This window comes from Catharus ustulatus, chromosome 27 (genome assembly GCF_009819885.2).
Source record: "Catharus ustulatus isolate bCatUst1 chromosome 27, bCatUst1.pri.v2, whole genome shotgun sequence".
In the NCBI taxonomy this organism is placed as follows: domain Eukaryota; kingdom Metazoa; phylum Chordata; class Aves; order Passeriformes; family Turdidae; genus Catharus; species Catharus ustulatus.
This window is the reverse complement of record NC_046247.1, coordinates 1,745,709-1,766,733: the sequence shown is the minus strand read 5'-3', so window position 1 is coordinate 1,766,733 and position 21,025 is coordinate 1,745,709. Positions and strand designations below refer to the sequence as shown.

The window sequence follows — 21,025 nt, the reverse complement described above, 5'->3', positions numbered from 1 at the left end:
CTTGGGCACAAAAATTTTCAGGGATTTTTCCCCCCACCACCTGAACCTTGGGCACAAAAATTTTTAGGGATTTTTCCACCACGTTAACCTTGGGCACAAAAATTTTTGGGGATTTTTTTTTTTCCACCATCTGAACTTTGGGCACAAACATTTTCAGGGATCTTTTTTTTTTTCCACCACCTGCACCTCGTGCACAGAAATTTTGGGGGGATTTTTTCCACCACCTGAATCTTGGACACAAAAATTTTTAGGGATTTTTCCACCATCAACACCTCAGGCACAGCAATTTTTTGGATGTTGGCTCTTTAGGTGGCTTTCCTTGGATGGAGATCTGAGCCCATCCAGCACAGATAAACTAAAATTTCGGTTTTTATGACACAATTCCTGAGGCAGGAGGGAAGGGAATGATTCCTCTTGGAACTGGGCAGGTGACACACAGGGAGGAACTGCCCAGCAACCTTTTTTTTAATTTTAGTGGCCCAAATATTGACCTGGAGCAAACAAGGCCGAGTCCATCCCCTTCACTTTCTGAAGGGTGAATATTTTTATAAAAAAGAGAGAAATTGCTGATTTATTTCTGAAAACAGAACTGTGGAATATCCAGAGGCAGAAAACACCCAAAGGATCAAGAACAACGATCCCACTGCTGTGCTCCCCACCTTGTCCAACCCATTTTAAAATTAATTTTTCGGGGTCTCCAGCGCCGCCCACCTGAATCCTGGCAGGTCCTGGCAGCTGAAGGGTTACCCAGCCGCAGGTCCTGGCAGCTGAAGGGTTACCCAGCCCCATCTGCGTTTCACAAGGGCGGCTTTGGAGTTTTACTCCAAGTTTCAGACAATGAAGGTGTGTCTGCGCTCCGAGCCTCGCTTGCCCGATGTGTGGGCGTCGGGTTCAGCGCCGTCTTGTCAACACTTGAATATGTTGAGCATCACTCACGGGGCATTCTGTAAGAAACCTATTAAGTTAATTACCGAGCTGTGTGTGTGTGTGAGAGAGAGAGAGCATGTGTGCTGCTCCTGTAAAAAATTTGGCTTTCTTTGCTGCAAGACACTCGTGATGCAAGCCCCGGGCTCTCGGGGTGATGACATCTCGTCTGCTGCTGTAACTGAGCCGGGCTCGGCTGCCTGCGGGCCAGGGGGGGAAGGGGAGGACCCGAAATTGTCCTGCCTTGGGGACAATCCCCCCGAACTCAGGGAGCTGCTGTGGTGTCCCCCGGGTACAGCCCTGGGGGGAACTGGGGTGTAAATGGGGGGTCTGGGGGTGTAAATGGTGAATTCGGGGGGTCTGGGGGTGTAAATGGTGAATTCGGGGTGTAAATGGTGAATCCGGGGGATGTAAATGGTGAATCTGGGGGGTCTGGGGGTGTAAATGGTGAATCTGGGGGGTCTGTTTGAGTGGGGGAAGTTTGAGTACCTCTGTGGGGAACAGCAGCTTTTCTTTTCCCTTTTCCATTTCATTTCCCATTTCCTTTTTGAATTTCCTTTTCCATTTCATTTCCCATTTCATTTTCCATTTCCTTTTCCATTTCTATTTCCTTTCCCTTTCCATTTCTATTTCCATTTCCTTTTCCTTTTCCATTTCTTTTTCCATTTCCTTTTCCATTTCCTTTTCCATTCCTTTTCCATTTCCTTTCCCATTCATTTCCCATTTCTTTTTCCATTCCTCTTCCATTTCATTTCCCATTTCCTTTTCCATTCCCTGTTCCATTTCTTTTTCCATTTCTCCATCCAAATTCCTGGGAAAACCAAACCTCACAGAATCATGGAGTGGTTTGGGTTGGAAGGGACCTTAAAATTCCCCAAATTCACCATCCCAGCGTGTTCCAAACCCATCCAACCTGGCCTTGTCACTCCCAAGGAACCACAGCTCCTCTGGGACCCCCTTGTTTTGGGAAGAGGGCTGGGAAAATCCCCCTCGGTGTTTGTATTTGCACCAACACCATCCTCAAGTGTCCCAAAAACCATCGGGGCTGGAGCTGAGGGGTTATTTTGGGAGGTCCGAGCATGGATTGGGAAGGGGATGGAGCAGAAAGAGGCTCCGTGGGGGGACACCCCTTGTGTTTGTGCTCCACCTGAACATCCCCAGGCTCTCCATTTCCTTCCCACCCCGTGGGGAAGGAGCTCAGGGTGTCCTGGAAGGGAGCAGAGATTCTGGAGTGATGTTGGAACTCCAGGAGTCCTGGAAGGGCACAGGGATTCTGGAGAGATGTTGGAACTCCAGGAGTCCTGGAAGGGAGCAGAGATTTTGGAGAGATGTTGGAACTCCAGGTGTCCTGGAAGGGCACAGGGATTTTGGAGCAATGTTGGAACTCCGGGAGTCCTGGAAGGGAACAGGGATTTTGGAGCGATGTTGGAGCTCTGGATGTCCTGGAATTTGGATTTTGGAGCGATGTTGGAGCTCCATGAGGAGCAGCACGTGCTTCCCCATCCCTCCCCAGCCTGGCTGCAGCGGGGCCGCCAAAATATGTTAAAAAAAAAAAAAAAAACTAAAAATAAAAACTAAAAAAAAAAAAATTTTTTTCTTTTCCGGAACCCGAGCCAGGGCAGGGATTGGGGCGAGCTGCCCGGCTCCCGAGGTGGGTTTGGTTTATATTTATTTTAATTTTGGGGGGGAGGCATTGCACAAACAGCCCCCGGCGCTTGCCCCCGCCCCAGGTAGGGCAGCTCAGCCCCCTCCGGATCCGCAGGACTTTTATGGAAGAAAGGGAAGTCCGTGGCACCGCCGGAGCGGCTCTTGGCAGGCGAGCAGCAGCAGCAGCGCTGCCTTTAACCCCTCGTCCTCCTCCTGCTGCTGCGGTTGCATTTTTTTGGAGGGGGTCAGCATCTCCTCTTCCAAGAACCTGCGCGCTGTGGGATGCTCAGCAGCCAAAAAATTCCATTTAAAAAGTGCGTTTGGCTCCGCCTCATCACCCAAATCCTCTCTGGAGCATCCCGAGCAGGAGGGAAAAGCGAGGAAAAACTTGGTGCTGCTGCTGAGAGTTTCCGGTTGGAGTTTGTCCCGTCCCAAGGGCAGCTCTGGACTCTCCCTCCGAGCGCTGCCAATTCCATCCCAGCCTCAGGAAACGGCGTGGGGGGAATTTGGGGGAGGCCGAGCCCGGATGCGCCGGCACAGCGCGGTCCCCTCCCGGCCGGGGCTGTCGTCATCGCGGGGGGGGCGAAAAGGAGAAATTTTGGCCAGCGGAAGGAAGAGAAAAGAAACAACAATAAAAAAAAATTAATAAAAAAAACCACCCAGAGGAATAAATGAGCCCCCCAAGTCCATCAGATTAGGGAAGCCGAAATAACCAAATTGGCACAGAGCGGGAGCGGGGCTGGCACGCGCGGGCTTTGATCCGCCCCCGCGCAGGGAAGGTGCCCGGGACGGGGATCAGACACCCCAGGGAGCAGGAATGTGCAGGGGAGGATTGTGTGGTGTGTGCAGAAACCCCCCCCGGCAGCACCTCAAGGACCGCTGTGGGGTGGGATTTGGTGCTGGGTGGGATTTGGTGCTGGGTGGGATTTTGGGGTCTGTTTGGGATTTGGTGTCCAGGCAAGAATTGATGTCTAGGTGGGATCAGTGTCCTGGTGGGATTTTGTGTCCAGGTGGGATTTGGTGTCAGGGTGTGATTTGGTGTCCAGGTGGGATTTGGTGTCTGGATGGGATTTGGTGTCCATGTGGGATCTGGTGTCTGGGTGGGATTTGGTGTCCAGTTGGGATTTGGTTTCCTGGTGGAATTTGGTATCCATCTGGGATTTGATGCCAAGGTGGGATTTGGTGTCCATCTGGGACTTGGTGTCTGGATGGGATTTGGTGTCCAGGAGGGATTTGGTGTCTGGGTGGGATCTGGTGTCCATTGGGATTTTGTGTCCAGGTGGGATTTGGTGTCTGGGTGGGATTTGGTGCTGGGTGGGATTTGATGTCTGGATGGAATTTGGGTGGGATTTGGTGTCCCAGTGGGATTTTGTGTCCAGGTGGGATTTGGTGTCTGGGCAGGATTTGGTGTCCATGTGAGATTTATTGTCTGAGTGGGATTTGGTGTCCCAGTGGGATTTGATTGTCAGGGTGGGATCAGTGTCCATGGGGGATTTGGTGTCCATGTGGGATTTGGTGCTGGGTGGGACTTGGTGTCCATGTGGGATTTGGTGTCCGTTTGGGATTTTGTGTCCATGTGGGATTTGGTGTCCGTTTGGGATTTTGTGTCCATGTGGGATTTGGTGTCCGTTTGGGATTTTGTGTCCATGTGGGATTTGGTATCCCAGTGGGATTTGGTGTCTGGGTGGGATCAGCATCCAACCCCAAATCCCACCAGTATCTCCTGGTGGTCCTGGCTGTGTGCAAGCCCCAAAATCCCCACAGAAAGTTCGGAGGGGGATTCTTCCCCCTCTGCCCCACTCTGGAGAGTCCCCAGAGCAGCTCGGGGTCCCCAATACCACAAGGACATGGATGGAGCTGGAATGAGCTGAGAGGAGAACACGGAGCTGCCACGAGGGCCCCTCTGGGGGTGAAAGAGGAGAAAAAGCTCCAGGGAGCCTGAGGGGCTCCAGGAGAGCTGGAGAGGGACAAGGGATGGAGGGACAGGACACAGGGAATGGCAGAGAGCAGGGATGGATGGGATGTTGGGAATCAATTCTTCCCTGGGATGGAATTCCCAGATTTGCTGGGGCTGCCCCTGGATCCCTGGCAGTGCCCAAGGCCAGGCTGGGATAATCTGGGACAGTGGGAGGTGTCCCTGCCATGGCAGGGCTGGGATGGGATGAATTCAGGGTCTCTTCCAGCCCAAACCATCCCAGGATTCTCTGATTTGATTTTCCCATCCCTCTGTGGGTGCTGCAGGAACAGCCCTGGGCTCTGGGGATTGGCTGGGCAGGGATGGAGGGACAGGACCCAGGGAATGGCTTCCCATGGGAAAGGGGAGATTGAAATGGGATTTGGGATGGAATGAGGGTGGGGAGGGGCTGGGATGGAATTCCCAGATTTGCTGGGGCTGCCCCTGCATCCCTGGAATATCCAAAACCAGTTTGGAGCACCCTAGGACAAGTGGGAGCTGTGGGACAAAATGAACTTTGGGATCCCCTCCAACCCAAATCATTCCAGGGCTCCATGTGCTGCTTGGATGGGATTTTGGGGAGGAATTCCTGGCTGGGATGGAATTCTCAGAGGAGTTGTGGCTGTCCTGCATCCCTGGAATGTCCAAAGCCACCCTGGGACAGTGGGAGGTGTCCCTGCCATGGCAGGGTGGTGCTGGCTGGGTTGAAATCCCTTCCCACCCAAGCATTGCAGGATTCCTCGTGGCTGTGCCTCACTCAGGGATGTGTGGCTCAGACAGGAGCACTCGAGCCCCACGTGTCCCTCTGCCACTGGGGGTGACCACAGCTCCGTGGTGGCAGCACTGGGAGTGTCCCCAACCACCAGAGGAAATGATCCTGGTCCCCAAAGGTGACACAGCAGCAAAACCTCCCCGGGGATGCATCCCAAGGGAAGGTTCCAGTGCAGGCTCCGCTCTCATCCACACAGAATTCAGCCTTCAGGGCCTTTAAATGTCTGAATTAGGCAAAATTTGGTGTTTCTCCAAGAATCCTCCGGAAATCTGCTGCTGGAAAAGCAAACTCATCTTAAAGCTACACGCAGGGAGAGTGAGTTTTCCACTCCTGAGGACTGGGATGGAAAAGACCTTTCCAGTCCTTTTTTTGTGGCCAGGTGGAACTGGGATCCTCCTGCTGGGATCTCAGGGGCTTTGTGTGGTTCTCCTGCCTGGGGGAATTTTGGGGATGTTTTGGTGATGGGGAGCACCACGGAGGGGATGAAGGGAGACCCTGGTGGAGCTCCTGGGAGGGGTTGGGCTGGTGACAAAACCCAGGGCACCAAAGACAGGCACGGTCTGGGAAAATGGGTGTGACAAGTGGCCACCAGCACAGCGAGGGGACACATCATTTGTTCAACCATCATTTTACCCAACTTTCACTTTACCCAACTTTAATTTTATTCAACTTTCACTTTATTCAACCATCATTTGTTCAACCATCATTGTATCCAACTTTCACTTTACCCCAACTTTAATTTTATTCAACGTTCACTTTATTCAACCATCATTTGTTCAACCTTCATTTTATCCAAATTTCATTTTATCCAAAATTTCATTTTATCCAGCTTTCACTTTATTCTACCATCATGTGTACAACCATGCCCTTGTCCTTGTGCCTGACCATCCTCCTCCTCCAGATCCAGCCCCATTCCCACCCCAGCATCCCCCCGAGGAGATGAGGATGCTCCTGGGTGGATTCTGAGCAGGATAAATCCCATCCCAGCCCTCCCCTGGCCGCGCTAGCCCCGGGCCACTGGGTCAGGGTGATTCATCCCGCAGCCACCTCCGCCGGGAGCTCGCCCGGAATTGCGACACCGTGGGGCTGCTCAAGGCAGCCGGGCCGAGCTTCCCAACACACCCCTGGGGTTGCTATCAACATCCCTGTTGTTCTTAGCGATCGCATCCAGCGTTTATTTATCAGCCCAGGGGCCGGCACCGGGGTGGGACCGCGCAGGAGGGACCGCGGCGCTCCCCGAAAGGGGATTGGGGTGGCACTGGGTGGCACTGGGGTGGCTTTGGGGTGGCCCTGGGTGGATTTGGGTGGCTTTGGGGTGCAGTCACCTCCCGAGTCCCCAGGGTGTAGAGCAAGGAGTGCACAACGCTCTCCATAACCTGGTGTAACCATCACCTGTGCAACCTGCATTTTATCCAAATTTCATTTTATCCAGATTTCATTTAATCCAATTTTTATTTTATCCAAATTTAATTTTATCCAAATTTCATTTTATCCAAATTTCATTTTATCCAACATTCATTTTACCCAACTTTCACTTTATTCAGCCATCATGTGCACAACCATCATTTTATCCAACTTTCACGTTATCCAACTTTCACTTCATTCAACCATCATTTGTTCAACCTTCATTTTATCCAAATTTCATATTATCCAACTTTCATTTTATCCAAATTTTATTTTATCCAACTTTCATTTTATCCAAATTTCACTTTATTCAACCATCATCTGTTCAACCTTCATTTTATTCAACTTTCACTTTACCTAACTTTAATTTTATTCAACCATCGTCTATCCAACCTTTATTTTATTCTACTTTCACCTGATTAACCTTACTCCACTTTCTCGCTTTGACAAACCCCTGGTGCTTCCCTGCCGGGGGTGGAGAGGGAAGGGGGAGCTGGGAAACTCCTCCAAGAAGTTTTTTTGGCAAAACCACCGACGTTGACTCCCAAATCCAACACTCCAACCTCTCCTGGGAAGGAATCCCAGCATCTTGCCTCCCATTCCCCCTCACACAGGTGTTTTATAAAAAAAAAACAAAAAAACAAAACCAACAAAACCTCTCTCCTTTTTCAACACCAATGTTTTGTCTGAGGTTTCAAAACCCTCCCGGTGTCATCACAGCCTCCGCCCTGGACCCCTCACCTACATCCTGCAGGGGAGGTGCAGCTGGGCAGGGATCCTGTTGGAAATCCAGCAGAGATCATCTTGGAAATCCAGCAGGGATCCTGTTGGAAATCCAGCAGGGATCCTGTTGGAAATCCAGCAGAGATCTTGTTGGAAATCCAGCAGAGATCATATTGGAAATCCAGCAGGGATCCTGTTGGAAATCCAGCAGGGATCCTGTTGGAAATCCAGCAGAGATCCTGTTGGAAATCCAGCAGGGATCCTGTTGGAAATCCAGCAGAGATCTTGTTGGAAATCCAGCAGAGATCCTGTTGGAAATCCAGCAGGGATCCTGTTAAAATCCAGCAGGGATCCTGTTGGAAATCCAGCAGGGATCCTGTTGGAAATCCAGCAGGAATCTTGTTGGAAATGCAGCAGAGATCCTGTTGGAAACCAGCAGAGATCCTGTTGGAAATCCAGCAGGGATCCTGTTGGAAATCCAGCAGAGATCCTGTTGGAAATCCAACAGGGATCCTGTTGGAAATCCAGCAGAGATCTTGTTGGAAATCCAGCAGGGATCCTGTTGGAAATCCAGCAGAGATCTCGTTGGAAATCCAGCAGGGATCCTGTTGGAAATCCAGCAGGGATCCTGTTGGAAATCCAGTAGGGATCCTGTTGGAAATCCAGCAGAGATCTTGTTGGAAATCCAACAGAGATCCTTTTGGAAATCCAGCAGGGATCCTTTTGGAAATCCAGCAGGGATCCTGTTGGAAATCCAGCAGGTATCTTTTTGGAAATCCAGCACAATTTGGGTTGATTCTGGCACTGGGAATTCCATCCTCGGGCTGCCAGGAGCAGGGAAAGTCCCTGCCAGGGATGGTTCAGGTTATGGAGTGCCGGGTTTTTATTTCTAGATTTAAAAAAATAAAAAACCTTGCAAAGAGCCAGGCAAGGAGGTGATTTATGTTTATTTTGCCGAGTTAATAACCCGTGGCACGTCCTCCCCTGCGGCGTTAGGGTGGATCAGACAGAGCTGCATTTAAATTACAACCGTGCCCGATATTTATTTTTTAATATATTTTTATGGTCGCCTTCCCCATTTATCGTGAGCTAGAAAAATATCTGGGCCTTGCCAACAACTACCTAAGGATCCTAAAGGCTTTGGGGGTAAATTCTGGGAGTTCAGAGCCTGGAAAAGTGGGAGAGGCTCTTCAGATTCGGTGACATTGCTGGCACGATTTTGGGCTTAAAATCTCCTGATTTTTTGGTACTTGTGGTTGTGGGACCCTGAGCAAGTTTTCCCAGGAGTTCTGATGAGATTTTTTTGGGCTGAGGGTGTTCAGTCAATGCTGGGTGTCCTGGAACGATTCTGTGCTTAAAATCTGATTTTTTGGTTCTTGTGGTTGTGGGACCCTGAGGAAATTTTGCCAGGAATTCTGTTGAGAATTTTTTTGGGATGAGGGTGTTCAGTTAGTGTTGGAGTGTCCTGAAATTATTTTGGGTTTAAAATCTCCTGATTTTTTGGTTCTTGTGGTTCCTGAACAGGTTTTCCCAGGAGTTCTGATGAGATTTTTTTGGGCTGAGGGTGTTCAGTCAGTGTTGGAGTGTCCTGGAATTATTTTGGGCTTAAAATCTCCTAATTTTTGGTGCTTATGGTTGTGTCAGTCCCCAAATCAGCTGTGAGATCCCAACCCACTCAGGTTTAACTTTCCTGAGGTTCTGGATCTCCCTAAAAGAAGTTCCCTGTAGAAAGAAAAACACATTTTCCATTCTTTTCCTGCCTGGATGTGGCTCAGATCGTGGTGGTTTCTCAATTTCTCAGGTGCAGACTGACAGGGAACAATGGAATGCTGAAATGCTATGAATATAAAATGTAATAAATTAAAATAGTGGGCTGTGGGTAAGGGGGTTGGAGAGGGGGTGATTCCACATGGACATTTCCACTGGACATTCCTGGAGGATTTGGAGAGAGAATTAATTCCATTTCTTTACACACAGGGCAGCTAGGATCGGGTGGGAAGCTGGGATGGAGACGTGGGGTGCTGTGTTTTGGGAAATTCTGGGAATTCTTCCTGCCTCAGGCCCATCTCCAGCTGTGCCCAGAGAGTGAAACCAGCTCAGAGCACAAGGAGAGAGCCCTGAGTCATCCCAGCTCCAGGAACTGGGGCTGAGGGGAAGCACCAGAACAGGGTTGGGGTGGGGAAACCGGGCTGGATCCGGCAGGGAGGGGAGGATTCTCTGGGTTTGGGGTGTGATGGGATCCCTGTGGGGTCTCATTCTCTGTGTTAAATCATTCCCTGCCCTGTCAGAACACTTTGGAGCAATAAAACAGCCGGGAGAGGCTGGGGGTGACTCTCCCACCTTGGTTTTTCCATGAAAATATTTCTGTATTTCTCCTTTTTTTCTTGTTTCTCCCAATTTCTTTCCCAATGGAGATCCCACGACAACCCACAGCAAGGTTGCCACGATGGGATGTGACATTTGTGACATTTCTCCTCTCCAAATACTCGCAGGGTCGGGTCTGGCAGCTCCAAATCCCGGGAAAAGCAAGGCTGGGCTGGGCTGGAGAGGGTCAGGGCGAGCCAGGAGAAGTTTGGGAGCATCCCCTGCCCCAGATCCATCACAGAACCCCGCTGGAAGCTGCACAAACAGCTGGGGAATGCCGGAGCTCGGGAGTGCTGCCGGGCCCTGCCCTGCTCTCTCCCGGGGTGATGATCGGAGGGAGAGTTTCTCTTGGATCAGCTGTTTGTTTTTTGTTGGAAGGCAGGACGGGCCCGGATGTTTCTGGCAGCTGGGGGAGGAGTGGTCCTGGTGGGGAAGGAGGAGGAAACCCCAAAACCTTCACCTTCCTCTGCAAGGACGCGGTGGAACAGCTCCAGATCCACCTGCAATCCACCTCATCCCCTCCTTCCCCGTCCCAGCCTCGCAGGGAAGCTGTTTTACCATCCCAGCTGCTCTGCCCTTGCCGGGGATGCTCCCCTGAGCCAATTCCTCCATCCTGACCTCATTGCAAAGATCACAGGAACGGAGCAGAACAAATCCGGGCTCCCGCTGCGCCGCCTTTGAAGCCGCAAAGCCGTGGAGGAGCCCGGGCTGTTGGGGATGGGATAATTCATTGTTGTTTAACCCCATGGGATGCAGCCCCCGCACCTGGCTGAGCCCCCCACACCCCCCCGATGTGCCGGGGTCCCCGGGGCCGGGCTGGGACGCGCTCCCAGCCAGGCAGGAGCAGCCCAGCCCTGCTCGGCTGCACTTCCCCGGGTCCCATCCGTCATCTGTTTGTCCTGGTCCCCTGCCAGCGATTGTGCCGATTCCCACACCCACTTTCCATAACCCTCCGTCCTCGCCCGGGCGAGAGCTCGCCACCCATCCCTTTCCCCTCCTCCCCGATGGGATCAGACACGTTCTGGAGAGGGGGAAGAAAGCGAAGGGGGTGAAAAGAAAACAACAGAAAAAAAAAAAAAAAGATCAAGAGGAAAACACAACGTGACTCACTGCCTTTAATTTATTTGTATTTATTTATTTATTCCCCGCCACCCTCGGCTGCGACGTGCAGGGTTGGCCTGGAGGTTCCAGGGAGCCTCGCTCGGTGTCCGGGGCTCCAGGAATGACCGGGATAAAATTCCCCATCCCTTTAGCCACGGGGAAAATCGCAGAGAGCAGTTCCTGGCACTCGAGCTGTGTGGCACAGATTTTTCAGGTCTCCGCACGAGAATCCCGTGCCCCGCCAGCTCTCGACACCACCCGGCACAGACCGGAGGGTGGGAATATCTAATTCCACCTCCTACACCGTGTCCTCGGCGGGGGAAAGAGAGAAAGAGGAGATAAAAGGCTGGGAAGCTCAAATGGTGTCATTAGGAACTATTAATGCTCTCATAAAAGGGCATTAATAAACGCGGCAGCTCATCAGTGTCCATTAGCTCGGCTCGTGGCAGGGATCTTCGGGAGCTGCCGGAGTGTGATGCTCCCCTCGCCCTCACCGGTGTGTCAGCAAAGGGGAAAGGGGCTGCAGGGGGGGTTATTCCTCCTACAAACCATTCCCCGAGAAAAAAAAATTAAAAAAAAAAAATAAAAAAACAAGGAGAAAATGTCACAGGGCGTCACAGCCCACCTCTCCAATCCCTCCCATCTCCCGGCAGCCGTGCCCAGAGCTTGCTCCTTGCTCGCAGGATTGCTGTTTACTATTACAGGAGAAAAAAAAACAACCAGGCAGGGTTTGGAGTGCTCATCCCGACTTTCTCCCTCCCGCCCTCTTCCTGTTCTCGCCTCTTAAAAAGGAGCTTTATCCTTTGACTCTCCCATGCCCGGGGCTAGCCAGGAACCCGCAGCATCTCGGGGCTCGCAGGCAGCCCACATCAGCGGCCGGGGGAGCAGGGAGGAGCCCCGGCCCGGCCCGATCAGCCCCCGGCAAAGCCAGGAATAGCAGCGAGGTCCCCGCACGGGAGCGTTGCTGCCCGGAGCGGAGAGAAACCCGCAGATCCCTCCTGCCTTTGAAGAGCCGGGGTTGGCAAGCCTGGCAAGCTCGGGATGAGCTCGGGATGAGTTTGGGATGAGTTTGGGATGAGCTCGGGATGAGTTTGGGATGTGCCGGCAGCTCCCACATCTGGGGCAGCAGGCACAGTTGGAGGGCTCGGGCACATGTGCACATCTGGGAGGAGGCAGCGAGCCCCCACATCTGGTTTTGCACATCTGCCCTCGCACCCTGCGCCATCCCGCCGTGACCTCGGGCACCCAAACCCTGCCCCAATCCTCTCTCATCACCCCTCTGCCACCGCCAGGGTGGCGAGGAGCCGAAATTCAGGGATCTGAGCTGGCTCCTGGCTCCCCTGTGACCTTTGGGGACAGCTGGCAGGAGGAGGGAAAAGGAAATTTTGATGGCAGGACAGCCGAGGCACCGAGCCCTGCTCCCCACGTGCAAATTGCTGGGAGTTATCTGAGGCATCTTTTTTTTTATTTTTATTTTTTTTTTTCGGGATAATAACTGCCAGGGCAGGTTAGGACGGAGGAGCCCTGGCAGCAGAGCGTGTGTGGGCAGGACTGGAATAACGGGTGCTGTAGGAGAGGATTTATGAGCGCTGGGAGGTTGGGAATGGCCGGGAATAGCACAGCAGGTCAGGGGTGAGGTGGGATGAGCGGGGCTGGGATGGGGATGCAGCTCCTGTCGTGGCTTTGTCCCCACAGGATGCTCATTGTCCCGGGAATCATCCCAAGCCTCCAGTGGGACCTGCTGTGCCAGCAGGAGTTTGTGTTGGGAGCAAAGCCAAAGCTCTGCCATGGGAATGCTGCTGGAAATCAACACAATCCCACCTGGAACGGGCCAGCTCTCCCAATCAAGGGCTGTTCGTGGAATTATTGCGGTTTTCCCGGTGTGCCACAACCTGGATCTCCAGGCCATTCACATTCCCTGTGTGCAGGTGACAGCAGTGTCACCCAAATAAACACCAAAAAAATCCCTGGTACGCTCCTTCCCACCCCAATGATCTTTACAAGGAAAACACCCAAAATGTGGGGAAATGAATCCCTGGGGAGACGTGGGCACAGCTGGGGGAGCAGGAGGGATCCATCCCCCCTCGTGTTTCTGCAGTTTCACCTCACCTCCCTCTTTCTGTCCTTTCAGGGCTTGGATCTGAGGGTTGGGAATGTCGACGGGAAGGTCCTGACAGGTGAGTGCAGAGCCCAAATTCCAAATGAGGGGATGGGGTCTCAGCCAGCTGGGACAGGGGGTGGCACACCAGGACACGAGGGGGGGACACGAGGAGCTCCCCAGGGCACAGCTGGGCTGTCTGAAACAGGAGCCACTTTTTCTCTTATTTCTTCTAGAGGCAAAAAGTGGTTTAAAAACTCCCCAGCGGTTGGAAAGGCTCCAAACCAGTGCCAAAAAAAAAAGAGGGGGGAGGGATAAAACCCAAAAGAAAAACACAAGATAAAAGTGGGTGAATCCCAACAACTCCTGTGATGTTGCAGGAACAAAGACTTGCAGTTCAAAATGGGCTCAGGGGAGGTCACACCCCAGGGGGAGAGAGGGGCTGGGGACTCAGGTGAGACCTGGAGGAGCTTCAGTGTCACATCCTCCTGTCCCTGAGGGAGTGCTGTGCCTGCCATGGGTGTCCCTTTCCCAGGGACAGCCACCTCTCTCTGTCCTCAGCAGCTGGACGTGCCCCCAGCCAGCTGCAGGCCCCACATCTGGGCAGATGTGCACTGCTCCCTCCCAGCCTGGGGCACAGCCTGGACCCCCCAAGACCCCTCTGGGGCAGCCCAGGGGTGCTGGGGCTCTCAGATTTGTCCCCCCTGGGCACATCCCCTGCCCACGACCCCCAAAACCCCTCTGGGGTAGCCCAGGGGTGCTGGGGATCTCAGATTTGTCCCCCCCGGGCACATCCCCTGCCCACGACCCCCAAAACCCCTCTGGGGCAGCCCAGGGGTGCTGGGGATCTCAGATTTGTCCCCACCAAGCACATCATTTGCCCAGGACCCCCCAAGACCCCTCTGGGGCAGCCCAGGGGTGCTGGGGGTCTCAGGTTTGTCCCGCCCAGGCACATCCCCTGCCCAGAGAGGGTGCAGATGTGGGAAGGGGATGGAGGAGAGCTGGGGGTGACCCGGGATGGGGTGAGGAGCTGTTCTGGTGTGTGGTGAGGGGTCCCAGTGCAGGGAGCTGGGTGGGAGAGCCGATCCCAGCCTGGAGGAGGGTGATGGAGAATTCCAGTGGGAATTTTGGCTCAGTCCTTCTCTTTCCCACCCCAGCTTACACCCGGCCCAAACCCCCTCGCCACAGCGGCTACCACCGCTACCAGTTCCACCTGTACATGCAGCCCGCCGGCGAAATCATCGAGCTGAGCGACGAGGAGAGGGATTCGCTGGGTAAGGACCCGCTGTGCCCTCCACCCCTGCCCCGAGGGGCTTTTCCAGGGCTCTGGATAACGCCGGGTGCTCCGGCAGGCTGGGGATGCTTTTGGTGCGAAGGGATCCGTACAGGGGGTGTGGGTGAGGTGTTAAATCCTCGCCAGGCAGCAGAAAAACCTTGGAAAAAGTCTGGTAACGGCCTGGCTAGCGGGATCGGAAGCAGGGAGAGATGTGGGCTGTGAAATCCAGCCCTCGCTGGCACATCCCCCCCCAGCCCCAGGAGTTGCATCACCGGCACCTCGGAGCGGCCGGATAAGGATCGGGATTAGGTTTAGCAAGGGATTGCTCAAACCGGGCTGACACAACCGCCCGCCAACTCCCAGCTCCTCAACTCCTCCCAAAACTTTTCACGGCAGGGATGGATGGAGCAGCCGGGACCCCCGAGATGCTCAGGGCTCGGTGGGTGCTGCTCCATCCCGGGGATGGGCAGGGATCCATCCTGTGCCTCTCGTGCCCTCCACGAGGGAAATTTCCGAACTTTCCCAGCTCCCACATGAGCAGGGCTGGCCGGGCAGGTCGGGTCGGTGCTGCCTGACTCACGCCGTGCCTGGGAACGCACGGGGTTGGCTCCGGGGGGGCTTTGGGACAGCCCCGAACCCCCTCCCCCGGCACTGAGCTCATCCCATGGGCAGAGCGGGATGCGGCTGCCGAGAGTGTCCCTGCGGCTTCTGCCTGCCCTGGGCTTTGTTTTCTGGCTCATTAGCTCCGATTCTTAATGACACCGCTGATGTCACCCCCCTGCCAGGAGCCGGGCCCTCGTTCCTGCTGGAGGAGGCTCCGTGGTGTCCCCACATTTCCACAGTGTCGGGGAAGGGACTCAGAGACACCAACCAAGGAGATTTTTTCCAGCTAAATCCTCTTCTTAGCAGGATATGCAGCTCCAGCCCCCCAATTTCCCCCCCTGGGGAGGGTCCCCAAGGTGAGGGGGACCAGGCACTCCTCTCCTGGAGCTGGCTCTGTCCTTTCTGTGTTTCCCAGCCCTTCCTGGGAACATCCAATTCATCCAATACCGTTCGGTCAGGCAGCTGCGGGGTCGTGTTTGAGGAGTTCGGTTGTTGAAGGTTATTTTTAACCATTTCACTGCTGCATCACATCCTTGGCCTGGCCAGGGGATGCTGCTGGATGGAGACGCTGACATCCCATCATCTTTATTCCCAGGGAACCAGCCCCAAAAGCAGCCAAATGATGAGATTTTGGTGTCTCAAGGGTTTTAAATAAATCCATCCCCAAGGCAGTGGGATGAAGGCTGCTGGATCTGCTGGTGCATCCAGCCCTGAGGTGCCAAGGGGAGAGGAGCAGGAGGTGGGAACAAGGAGGGGGTGACCCCAATCCCAGAGGATCAGGGATGAGAGCCCAGCCCGGGCTCTCCTTGCTGCTCTCCTGCAGCAGAAGCGATGCAGGCTCCCCCGGCAATACCACAGGCTCTGTTCACATCCTTGCTCGGAACTTCCCATCTAATTTGGCCTCAGATGAACCCATCCTGCTGTTCCCACTCTGTCCTGCATTTGTGACAGCGACATTTCCATCCCACCGAGGATGGGGACACCCATTGCCACCAACCCTGGACAGGGACATGTCCTGACCGGGCACTGTCCCATCCCAGCCCCCAGCGCTGCATCCCCGTGCTGAGCATCCTCCCCTGGCAGAGCTGAGCCCCACCACAGCGTTTCTGCTGCCACAAAAATTCCCTCCTGGATTCCAGGCCAGCGAAGGTCCCGGGCCGAGGTCCCCGAGCCGGGGGAGGTGACAATGCCAGCCGGGATGGCAGGAGCTCGGCCGGAGCCTCCAGAAGAGGGCACTAAAGCAGGTCCTGCCCGCGTCGCCTGTCCCCGATCTTGGAAAAGATCCCTGAGAGCTCCAAACGCGAGGGGCAACGGCGGGAGTGGAAAATAAATCCCGGATTCTTCTCCCTCCTTGCCCGGTTGCTCAGGGGGAGCGGGGACAGTCGCAGTGCCCACCTTGCCCTGGTGTCCCGGCTGGGATGGCACTGACGGGCACAGGGAAGGTGCTGGAGGGGCTGCAGGACCTGGACACGTCCCCCTGTCACTCCTGCAATGTGGAAATCGGTTCTTTACGGCCGAGCTGTTTCTCCAGGGCGGCTCTTGAGCAAAAATCTTGTTTCATCAAGAAAAGAAAAACACCCTGATCCTTCCCCGTGAGTGTTTCTGATCTAGCCCGGCACCAGCCGGCTCTGTGTGACCTCGGGCAAATAACTCAGAGCCTCAGCTTCTCCTCTGCGCTCTGATTCACTTCAGTTTTTGGCCGTGCCACTGAATTTTCACTGAGCACCAGCTCTGCCCCAGCTCAGGACCGAGGGTGGGGACATTTGGGGTGTCCCCACGGCTCTTCCTGCCCCTCACCCCACTTCCCTCGCCGCCAGGAGCGTGGTTGTGTTTTGGGGAGATGCGAGATAATCGTTTGTGGTGTGTGAAATGTCAGAGGCACGGCGGCATCCCGCTCTCGATCCACGGGAAATCCCTGAGCTGGGGGAATTCGGGCACCCACCAGAGCCCGGAATTAAAGTTCCCCCACAGCTTTCATCGAGGGGGATCTTTAATTAGCACAAAATCTTGAGGTTTAATTGCACCTTCATCCCTCTGCTCCCACCTTTTCCCATCTGGTGAGATGCTCCAGCATTCCCAAAGCCTCTCCCGCTCTGGAAAGATGTTTTACACCCGGGAATGGATTTTTATTTATTTTTTTTCTCCCTCCCAGAAATTTTGCCTGCGGGAAGCAACAAGTCCTTTGTGGGGAGCAGGGCCGGGGATGAGCTGTGGCTCCATCCAGCTCCAGCTCCAGCTCCGGATCGGGGCCGCGGCTCTCATTGACTCATGAGCCGACCTTGGGAGCCTCAACCCGATCCACCCAGCTGGAAAATCGGGTTGGACCGGGCCCCGGCGGGGAGGGAAAGGCTGCGGCAGGGACGGGAGGCGGCCAAAGGCTGCGGGGAGAGCGCGGTGTCAAAGTCCCCGGGTGTCACTTCATGGTGACCAAAGCAGCTGGCGGCCTCCCGCCCACCTCCGCTGGGACATCATTAATCTCGGCACAGAAACATCAGGGCTCCCATCAGGAGAACATCGCTGATAAATTACAGCCGGGGGGCCGGGGGAGGAGGGGAGCAGCGTTTGGGGGGTGGGCAGGAGAGCTGGGAAAGCTGTGGGAGCTGCGGGAGCATCCCCGAGCCCCGCGCTCGCCTCGTGCCTCAGTTTCCCCATCGCGGCCGCTCCGTGTGGGTGTCAGCGGGCACTCCTCTTCCTCCGGGTGAGCAGATAAGGGCCGAGTGGGATGATTTAATCCTTTGGGAAATGAGCTTGAAAGCGGACCAAGCCGCGGATGAAACGCCGTATTGTTGTGGCAGGCAGAGAGGGGACGGTGGCACCGCGACCTCGGCTCTCCCCGGCTGGCCCCTTGCTCCCAGATCCCTGTGACTCACTGTCCCCACCCTGGCAGCCAGCTGGGTGATTCGGGATGGTTGGCACCGGGGGTTGGGGATGCACCCGAGGGGTTGGGTTTGGTGTAGGGGGTCCTGGCACCCCAAATGTGACATTATCCACACCTGGGGCTGTCCCCTACCCCGACCGGGCAGAACAGATGGGAAAGTAGGTCAGGACAATCCCCGGCCCCAGGAGCAGAGCTCGGCCCTTCCCGGCTGCTCCAGCCCCGCCGAGGCTCTACCTCCCCCGGCTCCTTTCATCCGCGCCTCTCCGGGGGCTCCCGGAGCATCAGCGGCAGCTCGGGCACCCCTGGGAGCCGGGGGGGCCTCGTCTCGCTCTCACCCCGCTCCCGAGGAGCCGCCTGCTCTCCCCTGGGCTTTCCCCAGCGCTTTGAAACCCTGCGGATGAAAGGCACGGGGAGAAAGCTGCGGGCGCAGCGGGAGCGGCGCCCCACGAGGCTCCTTCCCCCGGTGCCACCCTCAGAGGGACCCCCAGCACTGCGGGGGTTGGGATGTGACCCCCGAGTGAGGATCTGCCCTTTTCTGGTTTGGGGGATTTGGGGATGGGGTGTTTGTGGCTCTGTGGCCCGGCTGGGGTGACCCCAGGGCAGGACATTGGCACTGCCCGTGATCTCAGCTCGGTTTGGGTCCTCGGGGGGTGGCAGGAGACACCAGTAGCAGCCTGGTGCATTCCAGCATCTCATCCCAGCCGGAATTTGGGATGCAGGATCCTTGCTGAGCATCCTGCGAGCTCCAGGATCCTTCCTGAGAATCTTGTGAGCTCCAGGATCCTTCCTGAGCGAGTTCCAGGATCCTTCCTGAGCATCCTGCGAGCTCCAGGATCCTTCCTGAGCATCCTGCGAGCTCCAGGATCCTTCCTGAGCATCCTGCGAGCTCCAGGGTCCTTCCTGAACACCTTGTGAGCTCCAGGGTCCTTCCTGAACACCTTGTGAGCTCCAGGGTCCTTTCTGAATAACCTGGGAACTCCAAGATCCTTTCTGAGCATCCTGCGAGTTCCAGGATCCTTCCTGAGCATCTTGTGAGCTCCAGGGTCCTTCTTGAGCATCCTGCAAGCTCCAGAATCCTTCCTGAGCGAGCTCCAGGGTCCTTCTTGAGCATCCTGTGAGCTCCAGGATCCTTCCTGAGCATTCTGCGAGCTCCAGGGTCCTTTCTGAACAACCTGGGAGCTCCAAAATCCTTTCTGAGCATCCTGCGAGCTCCAGAATCCTTCCTGAGTGAGCTCCAGTGTCTTTCCTGAGCATCCTGCGAGCTCCAGAATTCTTCCTGAGCATCCTGCAAGCTCCATGTCCTTCCTGAGCATCCTGCGAGCTCCTTCCCGCTCCCTGGAGCATCCAGGAGGTCACAGTGTGCTGTGCCGTCACCACGAGAATCTCCGGAGCTTTTTTTGGAGCTCGGAGCCCGAGGTGGGGAGCAGGTGGGAGCTCCAGCAGCTCCCCGAGCCATCACCACCCCACGCAGGTGATGCAGCAGCTCGGGTTTTGCTCAGCACTTTTGCAAGAGGAAAGGGGACGCTGTGCTCGGGTCGGGGCTGAGATGTGACAGCAGATAAAGCCTGCCAGGCTGCCGCGTGACATTCGAGAGAAGCCAGGAAGAGGAGAGGACAGGTTTCAGATAAACAACGGGCCCCTTTCCCCGGTGGCCCGCGAGGAGGGGCAGCGTGAGCTGTCTGGGTGCCAGGGAAAGCCCCTCCGGGCAGGGCAGGATGCTCCGGAGCCGCCAGCCAGCCCCGGGCTCGGTGCCCGCCCCTCGCCGGCCACGGGGGGGATTTCTGCCCCGCAGGGACCGGGTAACAGGGAATCCCTGCTGCCCTTCGGCCTGGGCTGGGTTTCCCTGCCACCTACACGGGAAAAAACAGCACGAGCTGATCCCAGACCAAATCACAGCTGGATTCCAGAACAAATCACAGCTGGATCCCAGACCAAACCACAGCTGGATCTCAGACCAAATCACAGCTGGATCCAGCACGAGCTGAACTCAGACCAAACCACAGCTGGATCCAGCATGAGCTGGATCTCAGACCAAACCACAGCTGGATCCAGCATGAGCTGCTCCCCAGACCAAATCACAGCTGGATCCCAGACCAAATCACAGCTGGATCCAGCACGAGCTGATCTCAGACCAAACCACAGCTGGATCTCAGACCAAACCACATCTGGATCCAGCACGAGCTGATCCCAGATCAAACCACAGCGGGATCTCAGACCAAACCACAGCTGGATCCCAGACCAAATCACAGCTGGATCCAGCACAATTTGGATCTCAGACCAAACCACAGCTGGATCCCAGACCAAACCACAGCTGGATCCAGCACGAGCTGCCCCCAGAGCTGGGGGGATCCTGGGCTCAGGGTCAGGAATGAGGAACCCCCTCGGCTCCAGCGCTCTGTGCAGCAGCAGCAGCTCAGTGAATGGCAGTGAGGGGACAGGGGATCTCCTGTGACATCCCCAGGGGGATTTCCAGCCCCGGGGTGGGCTCCTAGGAAGGTTTTCTCCAAAGGTCAGGGGGCAGGAGAGGATCCAGCCCCCTGCAGCCCGGGGTGCTCAGAGCTGGGGTCCCCGTGACTCCCCGCTGTCCCTGGGGCCTCCTGGGCTGTGCAGGATGTGGTTTGGGGCAGAGCAGCAGCTGCACGTGGCTGCTCCCCTCTCCAGCCCTCCTCCAGCCCTGCTCACCCCTTTTCTCCTCTCTCCCCAGGCACCTTTAACTTGGAGGAGTTCGCAGAGGTTTTTGATCTGGGCCGCCCTGTGGCCACGACCCAATTCATCACCAAAAACTACGAGGATTAACTCCGGCCATCCCTCCCTTGTCCTGCTCATCTCCACACCACAGAGGCACCTCTGCCCAGAGCTGGGTGCACCAGGATGAGCCCACCCTGCTGCCAGCCCAGAGCCACAGCACCAACCCCAAACCTCTCCCTTCTCTCCCTCTGGGGATCATGCCAAGAGGTGTCCCATGAATTTTGGCATCACCCCTTCTGTTCCCTTGACCCCCTGCATGTCCCCCTGGCGCTTTGGACACTTTGAGTTTGATGCCTGCAGTGTCTCCAATAAATCTGGATGGAGCACAGAGGGCTCTGTGGTGGCAGTGCCAGGAGAACCTGGCATTTTGATGGGATGATGATGGGAGCCAGAGCCTGGTCCAGGTGACCCCAGGGACGCCCAGGAGGGGACAGGGACGGTGGTGCCTTGGTGGCACCGTGTGGGAATCAAGCACAGAACCAATCCCTGCTCTGCCTTTGCCCTCAGCCCGTTCTTCTTGGAAAGCAAACCCA

At 55.5% G+C, this 21,025-nt stretch overlaps 1 protein-coding gene across 2 annotated transcripts in view; it reads left to right on the top strand.

The window, feature by feature from the left end:
* The window catches only part of PEBP4 (phosphatidylethanolamine binding protein 4), a 98,973-nt gene extending 78,153 nt beyond the window's left edge, over positions 1 to 20,820 (top strand). For both annotated transcript variants that reach the window (XM_033081477.2, XM_033081476.2), the window contains exons 5-7: positions 13,021 to 13,066; positions 14,145 to 14,261; positions 20,449 to 20,820. In XM_033081477.2, the coding sequence (XP_032937368.1) occupies positions 13,021 to 13,066; positions 14,145 to 14,261; positions 20,449 to 20,540 (255 nt within the window). In that variant the 3' untranslated portion in view covers positions 20,541 to 20,820. The remainder of the gene's footprint in view (positions 1 to 13,020; positions 13,067 to 14,144; positions 14,262 to 20,448) is intronic.
* Positions 20,821 to 21,025: the final 205 nt, after the last annotated feature.